The sequence below is a fragment of the Gobio gobio genome (assembly GCF_949357685.1).
Source record: "Gobio gobio genome assembly, chromosome: 22".
Classification (NCBI taxonomy): domain Eukaryota; kingdom Metazoa; phylum Chordata; class Actinopteri; order Cypriniformes; family Gobionidae; genus Gobio; species Gobio gobio.
The window spans coordinates 33,976,822-33,989,551 of NC_137118.1; the positions used below are offsets into that span (position 1 = coordinate 33,976,822).

Sequence of the window (12,730 nt, forward strand, 5' to 3'; positions counted from 1 at the left end):
AAAACAAACCAAAACAATAAAAAGCCATGTCTTTTTCCCGGCCCTTGGAACTTACATTGAAATGCAGAGGAAAAAGACTAAGAGGAGCATCAGCACCACTGCAACAGGAATCAGAACTGCGATGGCAATGTTGACGCCCTCCACATCAAACTCTGAATCAGCAGCTATAATGTGGACATTTTACAGAATATTTAAAAAAATACATACAATTATTTCCCCAGTTTCACAGACAAGGTTTATGCTAGTCCAAAACTAAAATGCATGTTTGAGCTGTTTTAACTGAAAACAACTTGCACTGACAAATCTTAAAATATATTTTGTCTCAAGACGCACACCAGTAATGTTTTTTTAAGGCATGTTTATAAAAGCTACTTAAATGCCTTAATTGAACTAAGGCCTAATCCTTGCTTAATCTTAGCCCTGTCTGTGAAACCTGGCCAATATGATAATGAATTAAGATGGTTAAATCTCAAGTGTTTTGAATAGTATCACCATTCAGCCTGTGTTCCTCAATGTTTCTCGAAGAAGCTGAAAAACACCAGAAACAACAGAGACACTTGAAGCAATTTCATATAAGATGCATGTCAGGATGAGGACTTTAGGAGCGCAGTTCCTACCTCTGCACATAGGGGGCGCACCACTCCATTGAGATGGATGTCCCGGGATGCAGTGGATAGTGGCATCACCCTGAAGCACATAACCTACACGACAGGTGAAGCTCAGAGTCTCTCCTGCCTGGAAGAAAGCTTTCTCGGAACCCTGGATGGCCGTGGATGGGGCACCAGGGTTACTGCAAGGTTCATATCTCTCAGCTAAAGAGAGAGAAGACAAAAAACAGATCAGTCTGCTGGAATACACTTGTATGTGTTGGAATGCAGTAATCCTGAAGTCCACTAGATGGCAATAGAGTGTAAGAAGAACTGAAGTCAGATCAGTTTAGGTTGCATTTTTTGTTACTCTGACGGATACTTACGGACACATTTTGGCAGTTTTTCACTCCACTTTGGGTCTGCAGTTTCTCTGCTGTAGCAAGTGAGTACTCCAGGGCCAGAAAGCAAGTATCCTTTGTTGCAGATGTACTCCACAGACGACCCCACAGCGTAACGAGAGCCGGTCACCAGTCTGCGGCTGTTGTCCACGAGTCCCGGATCCTCACATGACATAACTAGGAAAATATCACAAATAAAAACACAGAATAATAATAAAAAAATAAACAAATTCAAACACAAAACTGTAAACATTGCCCCAAAACTGAAAAACATATGAAGATAAGTAGCTAAATAAGAAAACTAGAGAAGAGAAGTGTTTTGTGCAAATATCATATCATGTATATCATATATATATATATATATATATATATATATATATATATATATATATATATATATATATATATATACAATCAGGCATAACATTATGACCAGGTGAAGTGAATAACACTGACTATCTCTTCTTCAAAGCACCTGTTATTGGGTGGGATATATTAGGCAGTAAGTGCAAGTTTTGTCCTCAAAGTTGATGTGTTAGAAGCAGGAAAAATAGGCAAGCATGAGGATTTGAGTGAGTTTGACAAGGGCCAAATTGTGATGGCGAGAGGACTGGGTTAGAGCATCTTCAAAACTACAGGTCTTGCGGGGTGTTCCTGGTCTGCAGTGGTCAGTAGTATCTATCAAAAGTGGTCCAAGGAAGGAATAGTGATGAACCGACGACAGGGTCATGGGCGGCCAAGGCTCATTGATGCACGTGGGGAGCGAAGGCTGGCCCATGTTGTCCGATCAAATAGACGAGCTACTGTAGCTCAAATTACTCAAGTAGTTAATGCTGGTTCTGATAAAAAGGTGTCAGAATACACAGTGCATCGCAGTTTGTTGCGTATGGGGCTGCATAGCCGCAGACCAGTCAGGATGCCCATGCTGACCCCTGTCCACCTCCGAAAGTGTATGAGTATCAGAACTGGACCACGGAGCAATGGAAGAAGGTGGCCTGGTCTGATGAATCACATTTTGTTTTACATCACGTGGATGGCCAAGTGCCGGAGAGAATACATGGCACCACGATGAACTTCGGGAAGAAGGCAAGGTCGAGGCAGTGTGATACTTTGGGCAATGTTCTGCTGAAACCTTCGGTCCTGGCAGCCATGTGAAAGTTACTTTGACACGTACCACCTACCTAAGCATTGTTGCAGATCATGTACACCCTTTCATGGAAATGGTATTCCCAGGTGGCTGTGGGCTCTTTCAGCTGGATAATGCGCCTGCCACAAAGCAAAAATGGTTCATGAATGGTTTGAGGAGCACAACAACGAGTTTGAGATGTTGACTTGCCCTCCAAATTCCCCAGATCTCAATCCATTCGAGCATCTGTGGGATGTGCTGAACAAACAAGTCCGATCCATGGAGGCCCCACCTCGTAACTTAAAGGACTTAAAGGATCTGCTGCTAACATCATGGTGACAGATACCACAGCACACCTTCAGGGGTCTAGTGGAGTCCATGCCTCAACGGGTCAGGGCTGTTTTGGCAGCAAAAGGGGGACCAACACAATATTAGGAAGGTAATGTCATAATGTTATGCCTGATCTGTGTATTTATACACTCTAAAAAAAAAGGCTCGTAATCATAGGGGAACCTTTTTTAGTGCTATATAGCACCAATTTTGGTGCTTCAGTGGTTCTTCAGCGGTTCTTCAGAGGTGCTATATAGCACCTTAGTCAAAGAACCGGTGAAGAACCTCTGAAGAACCGCTGAAGAACCTCTGAAGAACCGCTGAAGAACCACTGAAGCACCAAAATTGGTGCTATATAGCACTAAAAAAGGTTCCCCTATGATTACGAGCCAAGGACCATTTTTGGTGCAATATAGAACCTTTTTTTTTTTAGAGTGTATATATAAAATGTTCCTTAACTGATTAAAACATTAATAATATATATAAAAAAACAATGTTATATTATAATATTGATTTTTAATCAATCCTTTTTAAATAAAGGATATGCGCAGAGGTTTTGGCCCATTCTACTGTGATGCACTTCATTATATTGAGGAATGTTTCTTCTTATGATCAAAAAAATATTCTCAAACTCAAACCATCAAATCACCATTGCTAAGCCCACAGACCTTGCCAGCTAGTGTTTCTAAAAACCTTGCATTTTCAACAATTTTGCATCTGACTGCATCTATCATGCTAGGGCACTTACTGCTTTCTATGTAGGCTACTACCTTAATTCACCAGCAGGTGGCAGCTGACCTAGCTTTAAACCTATGCAGTCATTATCACCATGTTAATTAAGTTTTCCCAGAGTGGACTTAAGCACTAATGATCTGGTGTGACCTTTAAGTGTGATGTTAGCTCTTACTTTTCTCACAAAGGGGAACGTCTCCACTCCACGTCAGATCCCACTGGCACATCAGGATCTCTGAGCCCTGCAGATGGAAGCCTGGGTAACACTGGTAGGTAATAACGGTTCCATGGGTCAAGTCAGGATGAGATGTGCTCTTCCAGCCGTTAAGGATTTCTGGCAGCTCTGCGCATGTGTCGTTGCGTGCCACTTCTAGTATTTGGTTGGCAGAAGGAGAAAAGAGGCATGTGGTCTTGGGATTTTTCTGTTTTTACCATTAAGCTTTACATGTGGGAGACTGCTATGAGAAAACAGTTGCCCATCTCAGTCTTTGCCAGTCATGGGCACTGCCAAGCAGATTGGCACCTCTATTGTTCAGACACTAGGGGACCATCACTTTCCAATTATGATTCAATTTAGGAGAATACAAGCACTAGCTGAACAGATATATTAATGATTGTTCTCATTTGATCAGTGTTCCCTTAAAAACAGAATCATTTTGCACTAATGTCACTGTTAAAATACTTATCGTAAAGCCGTTAAGCAACATTCTCATAGCGCCACTTACCAAAGAAATGCACTACAAAGCCATTGTTGTATCCGTAGACATTGGAGGCTGGATCAGATTGAAACTGGATGGTCACATCAGCCGTAGAGGTGTAGACTCTGAATCGTGGGAGGAAACCACTGTACTGGCCCAGGATGTTGGCTGTGAGGTCATCCCCATCATAAAAGGTCAGCAGGTCATTCTTCCCCAGACGAAGACTAATAAAACAACACACGTGAATGCACACCATTAATGTAGCTCAGGTCTGTTTGTGATCATTCTCAGCTCGTTGTTTTGAAAAACTCTGAACGTATAATTCATTAATATAATTTTATAGCAATAGTATAATATATAACTCATTTAAATTTCCCTTTATTAAATAACCTACAGTTGCAAAACTTAAAGGGTCATGAATTGAGAAATCAACTTTCCCTTGAGCCTTTGATATATGAAAAATTATCGTGATAGAAGAATATCCTGTAAGTTTCGGAGCTGAAAACTTCCTTGTTAGTCAAAGAAAAGCTTTTATTGACACCAGGCCCAGGAAATGCTCGATCTCAGAATATGTCGACCCTTGATGTCATCGTATTCTGAAACGGCGCCTCAACAGATAAATATGTACGCCTGATTCTGTAGCCCTGCCCACGACTCGTGGAGCTAAACGGATCGTGCTACCGTGCAATAAACATGCCGAAGATAGCAAGATATTGTGCTGTGCCTGGTTGTGGAAGAACACAGTCGCTGCATAAGCTTTCTTCGGATTCTAATATTGGAAATGTGTGGTTAAACTTTATTTTTAATGAATATCCAGCTCACGTGGGGAAGACATTGCACGTATGTTCATTTCACCGGATTCGTTTGTAAACAAGAGACTGGATTTGCAAACAGGATGAGATTACATGAATGAATGAAGCAACACACTAATGTGAGTAAATTTTTTTTAAATTTGTGATAGTATTGCATTGTTACAGATCAAATACAATGTAACATTGTGTACATGTCTAACTAAACATAACTTACCACGCTGTCACAAGACTCGCAAAGCCCAACGTCCCTGGGCTATGTGTTTTCCAGACGGGCTACCAATACGTATCATATTAAATAGTGAAAAAAAATTCCTTTCTTGATGCATGTTGTTCACTCTCTTGACTTAAAAAAATACAATCGCGGAAGTTTTGATCATGCTGTCTGCAACGTACTTGGCGCACGCGTATATCCACCGACCGGGCGGGCCAAGTAATATAAAATAACATTCATATTAATTGCGGGTGGATGAGAGATAAATCTTTGTGTTTGTTTGATAAAGACATTTTGCGAGCCCTGAAGGACGAATCATTCCAGTTGTCGTTTCCCACCACGCTTTCAAAACAATGCCTCACGCGTACTCATGAGGGAGTCGAAGCTCATTAAATATGCAGAGCTTATCCAATCATAGCAGTGGGTGTTTACTTCTAAGTCTTCAATGAGGCACACCCATAAAAACAGAGCGTTTCAAGAGCTAGGCTCAAAACCAGGCCAGAAAATAGCCTATTACTTATTCATTATGATGTTTTTTAATGTAAAAACCACGCAAACGTCACAAGTAGACCTCAGACAACAGTATAAACAAATAAAAAAGCCAGTTCATGACACCTTTAAAGTGATTAAAGATAATGCTAAATATGCTATTTATTTGCTGTTTATTTTGTATTGCACAAAACAAAAAAACAAAAAATCATACAGGTTTAAAGCAAAATTCATTTTTGGTGAGCTATCCCTTTAATTAAGAAGAATGCTGCCATCCTAACATAAAAAGCTTGACCAGCCACATTTTTCCCCAGATGGTATGTTGACGTCATTCTGCAATTCATCTTCATTTCTGAACTAACATGAGTAATGCAAGGGAAAAACAAATTACGCAGCCTAGGCAGGTTTTTACACAACAGTATCCTCGCTGAGAATCAATCATGTTTCCCATTCTGTCATGCTAAATGGCAATAAAGGCCAATGTTTAGATTCCTTAATCTATCGGGAGGCTGCATTTACCTCTTCAGTGGGGAAGTGACATTTCGCAAAGAAATGAGATTTATTTAGTGTAATGTTGGAAAGCAGAGGCAGAACCCTCAGGGCGTCACATGGCTGTCAGCCCTTTGGGTTCTGTTGTTTGGGAAGGTCACAGATGAGCTGTGTTAATATTCACTGTATTGTACAACAGGGGAAAAATACAGAGTTAAATTAAGATGGATATACACATCCTGATGATTAGCTGAGATGAATTAAGATGTTTTTTCCCCCTCTTCCACCAAACTGGCTCATTGTTAAGTCTATTCACCTAAGTGTGTGTGCGTGTTTAGAGAGTAAGTTTGGAAGATGCAGTTTAGCAGAAGCCAGTCAAGCTGAGCTAATGATGCATGTTGGGACACAGAGGCTCTGGGTGCAGAGAAAATGTCACAGCCTCAGGAAGACTTGATGACTGATGGACCATTGGTCTCTTGGAAGTAAATAAGGGAGAATGTCAGAGCAATAAAAAAAGGTTAATTTTACTTTTCTTCATATATAATAATGAATAAAATTGAGTAGGTTGGTTTTAAAACTCCACATCAGGGGCTTCTGGAAACCCTATTTTGTCATCCTGACAAAGCAATCTCTTGAGTTCATGCCAAACCCCACAATATCACCTCATATCTACCACTCAAAACCAATTCATACCACCCTAATCCCCACTTATACCACCACAAAAACCACCAATAAATCCACAAAACCAACTCATATCACTCTAACCCTACCTGTAGAGTGCAATAGTCAGGTTACAAAAGTAAAAAATCATTCTTTACATTGGGAAATTCATTTTGAACAGTAACTTATAAACCTTTAAAGACAGACCTACTGTGAGCTACAAGGTTGTTAATCAATGGTATTTGCCCAATGTACTGCATTACTTAAGCTTATTTGTAAAATAATTGTGTTTAACTGGAATTTGTGGTGAAATCTACACCGATCAGGCATAAAATATGACCACCTTCCTAATATTGTGTTGGTCCCCCTTTTGCTGCCAAAACAGCCCTGACCCATTGAGGCATGGACTCCACTAGACCCCTAAAGGTGAGCTGTGGTATCTGGCACCAAGATGTTAGCAGCAGTTTCTATAAGTCCTGTAAGTTGCGAGGTGGAGCCTCCATGGATTGGACTTGTTTGTTCAGCACATCCCACAGATGCTCGATTGGATTGAGATCTGGGAAATTTGGAGGCCAAGTCAACATCTCAAACTTGTTGTTGTGCTCCTCAAACCATTCCTGAACAATTTTTGCTTTGTGTCAGGGTGCATTATCCTGCTAAAAGAGGCTACAGCCACCAGGGAATAACGTTTACATGAAAGGGTGTACATGGTCTGCAACGCTTAGGAAGGTGGTACGTGTCACAGTAACATCCACATGGATGGCTGGACCCAAGGTTTCCCAGCAGAACATTGCCCAAAGCATCACCCTGCCTCCGCTGGCTTGCCTTCTTCCTATAGTGCATCCTGGTGCCATGTGTTCCCCAGGTAAGTGACGCACACACGCGTGATGTAAAAGAAAACGTGATTCATCAGACCAAGCCACCTTCTTCCATTGCTCCGTGGTCCAGTTCTGATGCTCACGTGCCCACTTGGTGCTTTTGGCGGTGGACAGGGGTCAGCATGGGCATCCTGACTGGTCTGCAGCTATGCAACCCCATACACAACAAAAACTGTGATGCACTGTGTATTCTGACACCTTTCTATCAGAACCAGCATCAACTTCTTGTGTCATTTGAGCTACAGTAGCACGTCTGTTTGATTGGACCACAGGGGCCAGCCTTCGCTCCCCATGTGCATCAATGAGCCTTGGCCGCCCATGACCCTGTCAACGGTTCACCACTGTTCCTTCCTTGGACCACTTCTGATAGATACTGACCACTGCAGACCGGGAACACCCCACAAGAGCTGCAGTTTTGGAGATGCTCTGACCCAGTCGTCTAGCCATCACAATTTGGCCCTTGTCAAACTCCCTCAAATCCTTAAGCATGCCCATTTTTCCTGCTTCTAACACATCAGGGCAAAATGTTCACTTGCTGCCTAATATATCCCACCCACTAACAGGTGCTGTGAAGAAGAGATAATCTGTGATATTCACTTCACCTCATAATGTTATGCCTGGTCGGTGTACATTACCCATGATGCATAATGCTATATATGTGTGTGTGTGTGTGTGTGTGTGTGTGTGTGTGTGTGTGTGTGTGTGTGTGTGTGTGCGTTTCATACTGACTCATGGGGTCTTGACTTTCGTGTCACCGTGGGGACCTAAATTGCGGTCCCCATGAGGAAACACGCCTATAAATCATACAGAATGAGTTTTTTTTTTTTTTTATGTAAAAATGCAGAAAGTTTTGTGATGGGTACACTCTAAAAAAAAGGCTCGTAATCATAGGGGAACCTTTTTTAGTAATATATAGCACCAATTTTGGTGCTTCAGTGGTTCTTCAGCGGTTCTTCAGAGGTGCTATATAGCACCTTAGTCAAAGAACCGGTGAAGAACCTCTGAAGAACCGGTGAAGAACCTCTGAAGAACCGCTGAAGAACCACTGAAGCACCAAAAATGGTGCTATATAGCACTAAAAAAGGTTCCCCTATGATTACGAGCCAAGAACTATTTTTGGTGCCATATAGAACCTTTTTTTTTTTTAGAGTGTAGGTTTAGGGCTAGGGCTGGTGTAAGGGGATAGAATATACAGTTTGTACAGTATAAAAATCATTACGTCTATGGAGAGTTCCCACGAAGACAGTGTGTGTGTGTGTATATACAGTATATATTTAGTGTGTATACACTAAAGCTGAACACAGTCTTGTACCATTGTGTTTTTGTCAGATTTTCAAATACCCTTTTGCTTCAAATCAACGTTTGTATTTTTGTGATTCACCTCGTAGCTGATTGCCTTGATTCATTGCTTATAACTCTTTAAAAAGATCTCTATGGGAAAAAATAATGAAAAAATACTTCCAGAACCACTGCTGATGAAAAAGGGGGCAGACACTAATGCACTCTATCCCACCCAAATCCAAATCCACCCAGCCACAAAACCCACCCATATAACTCCAAACCTATATCACCAAATAATAATCCATACTACCCTAACCTTCACTCATACACCACAAACCCCAGCAGCCTAAAACCCAAAAATATCACTTCAAACTTACCTAAACCAATACCTAATACCCACCCATAACTCCAAACTCCCACCCCAAAACCCACCAATATCTGTGGTTTTCAATTAAAGCTCTATTAAAAATGATTGCCTTGATATTTCACTCAGCTTTTGAGATATTGTCACTGAGATATTGAAGAAACTCCGCTGTCTTGAAGCATGTGCAGGTGTGATCCCTGTCCTGGTGTTCAGCCTGGCACCTGAATGCTGGCCCATTAGTGCTCTGTGTTAATGAATCCGTGGGTGGCCTCCATGTCTGTGCTAAATCAATTAATCAGCTGTCATTACACACACTGTTCCCCTGTAATTGGAAGGTGGTGAACTGAACCGAATGCTAATAGAGAAGTGAAAGCATTCTCATTAGAGGAAAAAGCAACACACAAATACCTACACAAAGCCAGTCCTAAAACATAACCATCTATCCCTTCTGTCCACACACATGCATATAGGTTCAGATACTCACACCTGGACATCCAGCATAAATCTCTTGTCCTCCTCCACATGTAGACCCCAGATACAATCCTGACCTTTGTCGTATGCTTCAGGCCAGTTTGGAGAAAGCACCACACCTGCTGAATCTGTTATTTCTCCACTGCACACCGCTGTAAAACACAAATGCTGCGTTGAAGTCCTCCTTGGAAGTTAGTATTGCGAATTCATAATTACAACATCAGGACCTGGTTTCACAGACAGGACTTAGATTAAACCAGGATTAGGCCATAGCTTAATTAGGACATTTAAGTAGCTTTAAAAAATGGCCTAAGATAAAAACATTACTGGTGTGCAATAGCCCTGACATATTTTAAGATATGCCAGTGCAAGTTTCTCTCAGTTAAAACAGCTCAAATATGTATTTTAGTCTAGGACTAAACTTAAGCCTCCTCTGTGAGACTGGGGGCAGATGCGTTCAAATCACGTTGGTTGGAACAAGATGGCGATGTACACTTTGGACATAAAATTCAACAAGATTTTTGAATTCTACATCTACAAAATGATGAATAAATAATGTGCATTGGATGTGTTTTTGCTTTTTATTGAACCATTATATATTCTATCATAATTGTATACAATACTAGGGATTTTGTTCATGCAACTTAGTTTTATTGTAATGGAAAATAAAAATAAATTATTTTAACATTAAAGAGGTCCCATTATTGGGGTCTTGATTTAGTTTTTGAGGTGTACTAGAATATGCTTTCATGCTTGATTGTTAAAAAACACAATATATTTCACATATTTTACATTATTAAACCACCTCTCTCCCCAGTCTGGCTCTAATGCGCCGTATAGTTCCTGTTTCGATGAAGCCCCTCTCTCTGAAATATGAAATGTGCTGTGATTGGTTAGCTGACCCAGTGTGTTGTGATTGGTGTTTGGGAAATGCGAGCGGAGGCAAAGCTTTGCCCTTTGTTTACATCGTAGCAGCAACATAAAACTTATAATTGGAACTGTGAATAGAAAACTTACAAGTTGTGATCTACAAACTACAGATTGTCCTGACAAAGTGGGAACTGCTCCATTTCAGGAGAAGCTTTTGTGTGTAACTTGCATGCATTGTGCTCTTTTAGGTTCTGGAAGCTGTCCTCAGTAAAATGTGCAGAAACATTGGGGTTATAATGTTCAGGAACAGTGTTTAAAATAAATGAATCAAGTTCGTCAGCTTTAGGCAGGTCAAACAAATGAGTTTTGGGGTGAAAAAAAACAGCGTCTCTTTGACATAGCAGCAGGGGCCTCGCCCCCTTTTTTGCATATTCCGTGGGCAGGGATTATTTAAATGAGTACCATTATGACTTCACAAGATCTGGAAAAAAAAAACACATTGTAGTTCAAACGAGTCATTTGTTGTAGTTCTTGTAAAGTGAATTCTGTTAAATAAAATATCTCCCTTTGGAGTGGACTTGGAGCTTTATAACCTTGCAGATCTTTTTTAGAGAACTAAATCCCTTTGAGAACTAAATCAATTTTGATTTCATATTGGCTTCAAATGGCATGTAAAAACCAAAATTAAATCAGAGATGACATTTACTAAAATAAACTAAAGTTTAGTTGTGCAAGCCATCACAGACACAAAATCACCTCGGCATGCTGGTTCCGTCTCATTCCATTGTGGATTTTCAACATTTACACACTCTAAAATAACAGCGCCCTGCTCCAATGTGTAACCCGGCTCACAGGTGAACTCCACCACAGAACCAACTCCAAACGCAGGATCACTCGTGGAGAAATTTCCATACTTCACAAATGGCTCATAACAGCTGCCCTGAGCAAACGCTGAAAAACATGCAGAAAAATTCAACATTAACAGTCTCTTTATACAGTATAATAAACACAACAATACAACAGTGTTCAAATTTTTTGTTTATCTCATGAACATTGAAACATGTACACTCAAAAAAATAACTCATTGAACAAACTCAATTTAATTGAGGGCAGGATCAAACAAGCCCCAACTCATAAAAAATAAATTCACGCAATTTAATGTAATTGAGTTGGTCCAATGGTGAACTTGATACTTTTATAAAATGACTCATCAAACTTAAATTAATCGCGATTAATCACATCCAAAATAAAACTTTGTTTACATAATATATGTGTGTGTACTGTGTATACTTATTATGTATATATAAATACACACACATGCATGTATATATTTAAGAAAAATATGTTATATTTATATATAAAATATTTATATATAAGATAAATTATATAAATATATACAGTTTATACATGCAAATGTTTCTTAAATATATACATGAAGGAGTGTGTTTTTATATAATAATTATACACAGTAAACACACATATATTATGTAAACATAAACTTTTATTTTGGATGGGATTGATCTCGATTAATCGATTGCCCAGCACTAAAAATTATTTATGTAGTTAAAACACAAATGAATTAAGTAAACATCAGTTTTAAATATATTAGGTTGACTGAACACAGTTAAATCAAGTTGTGACGAAATGCTGTTTTTCTTTAGCTCATTTTAATTAATTAAACTGAAAAAAAGGCATAACAATTTTTTGAGTGATATTTACATTAACATTTATGCAATTGGCAGAGCTTTTTATCCAAAGTGACTTAAATTGCAATTAAGGTACACATTTTATTAGTTCTTGCAATCCCTATCTAGTGTTTATAGTGATATTTCAGTGTGTTGTCTGTTATCATTAGCCTTGATGATGGTTAACCTGTAACTAAATATACCCAGAAATCTGTTGTTTCTAGGTTACATCTGTCATATCTGGCCCTCTCTTCTCTTCAGTTGCTGTACCAAATTTGTTCAGGTCTTATAGAGAGATCAGAACTAATGAGGGGCAGAAGAGAACAAGCTTTTTTGTTAAATGACTGCAAGACATGAACGGCTCATGTCCAGGAAATACAATACCTTCATATCGGATGGCAACACCAGTGCATGTGCCCGTATCATCACTGGTGAATTCCATAAACAGATGCCTGCCGGTGCTGGTGACCCCCTCAATGGGCAGATACTCGACTGCATACGAGTCATACAGGGGCAGAGAATCAATGTTACTCCCATCCTTTATGAGGAGCCTAAAAACAAACAAAACCAAGTCTGCATCACTAAAGTGTAAATGTGGGAACAGATTTTTATTTTTTTTATTTTTATAAAAGTGGATTATATCAAA

At 39.7% G+C, this 12,730-nt stretch overlaps 1 protein-coding gene across 2 annotated transcripts in view; it reads right to left on the minus strand.

Annotated features, from left to right (window-relative positions):
- sez6a (seizure related 6 homolog a) overlaps positions 1–12,730 on the minus strand; it is a 72,221-nt gene that overhangs the window by 2,093 nt on the left and 57,398 nt on the right. For both annotated transcript variants that reach the window (XM_079804105.1, XM_079804104.1), the window contains exons 7-15: positions 12,469–12,635; positions 11,156–11,350; positions 9,543–9,681; positions 3,902–4,098; positions 3,352–3,546; positions 974–1,165; positions 618–812; positions 493–528; positions 56–164 (exon numbers count right to left, since the gene is read on the minus strand). In XM_079804105.1, the coding sequence (XP_079660231.1) occupies positions 56–164; positions 493–528; positions 618–812; positions 974–1,165; positions 3,352–3,546; positions 3,902–4,098; positions 9,543–9,681; positions 11,156–11,350; positions 12,469–12,635 (1,425 nt within the window). The remainder of the gene's footprint in view (positions 1–55; positions 165–492; positions 529–617; positions 813–973; positions 1,166–3,351; positions 3,547–3,901; positions 4,099–9,542; positions 9,682–11,155; positions 11,351–12,468; positions 12,636–12,730) is intronic.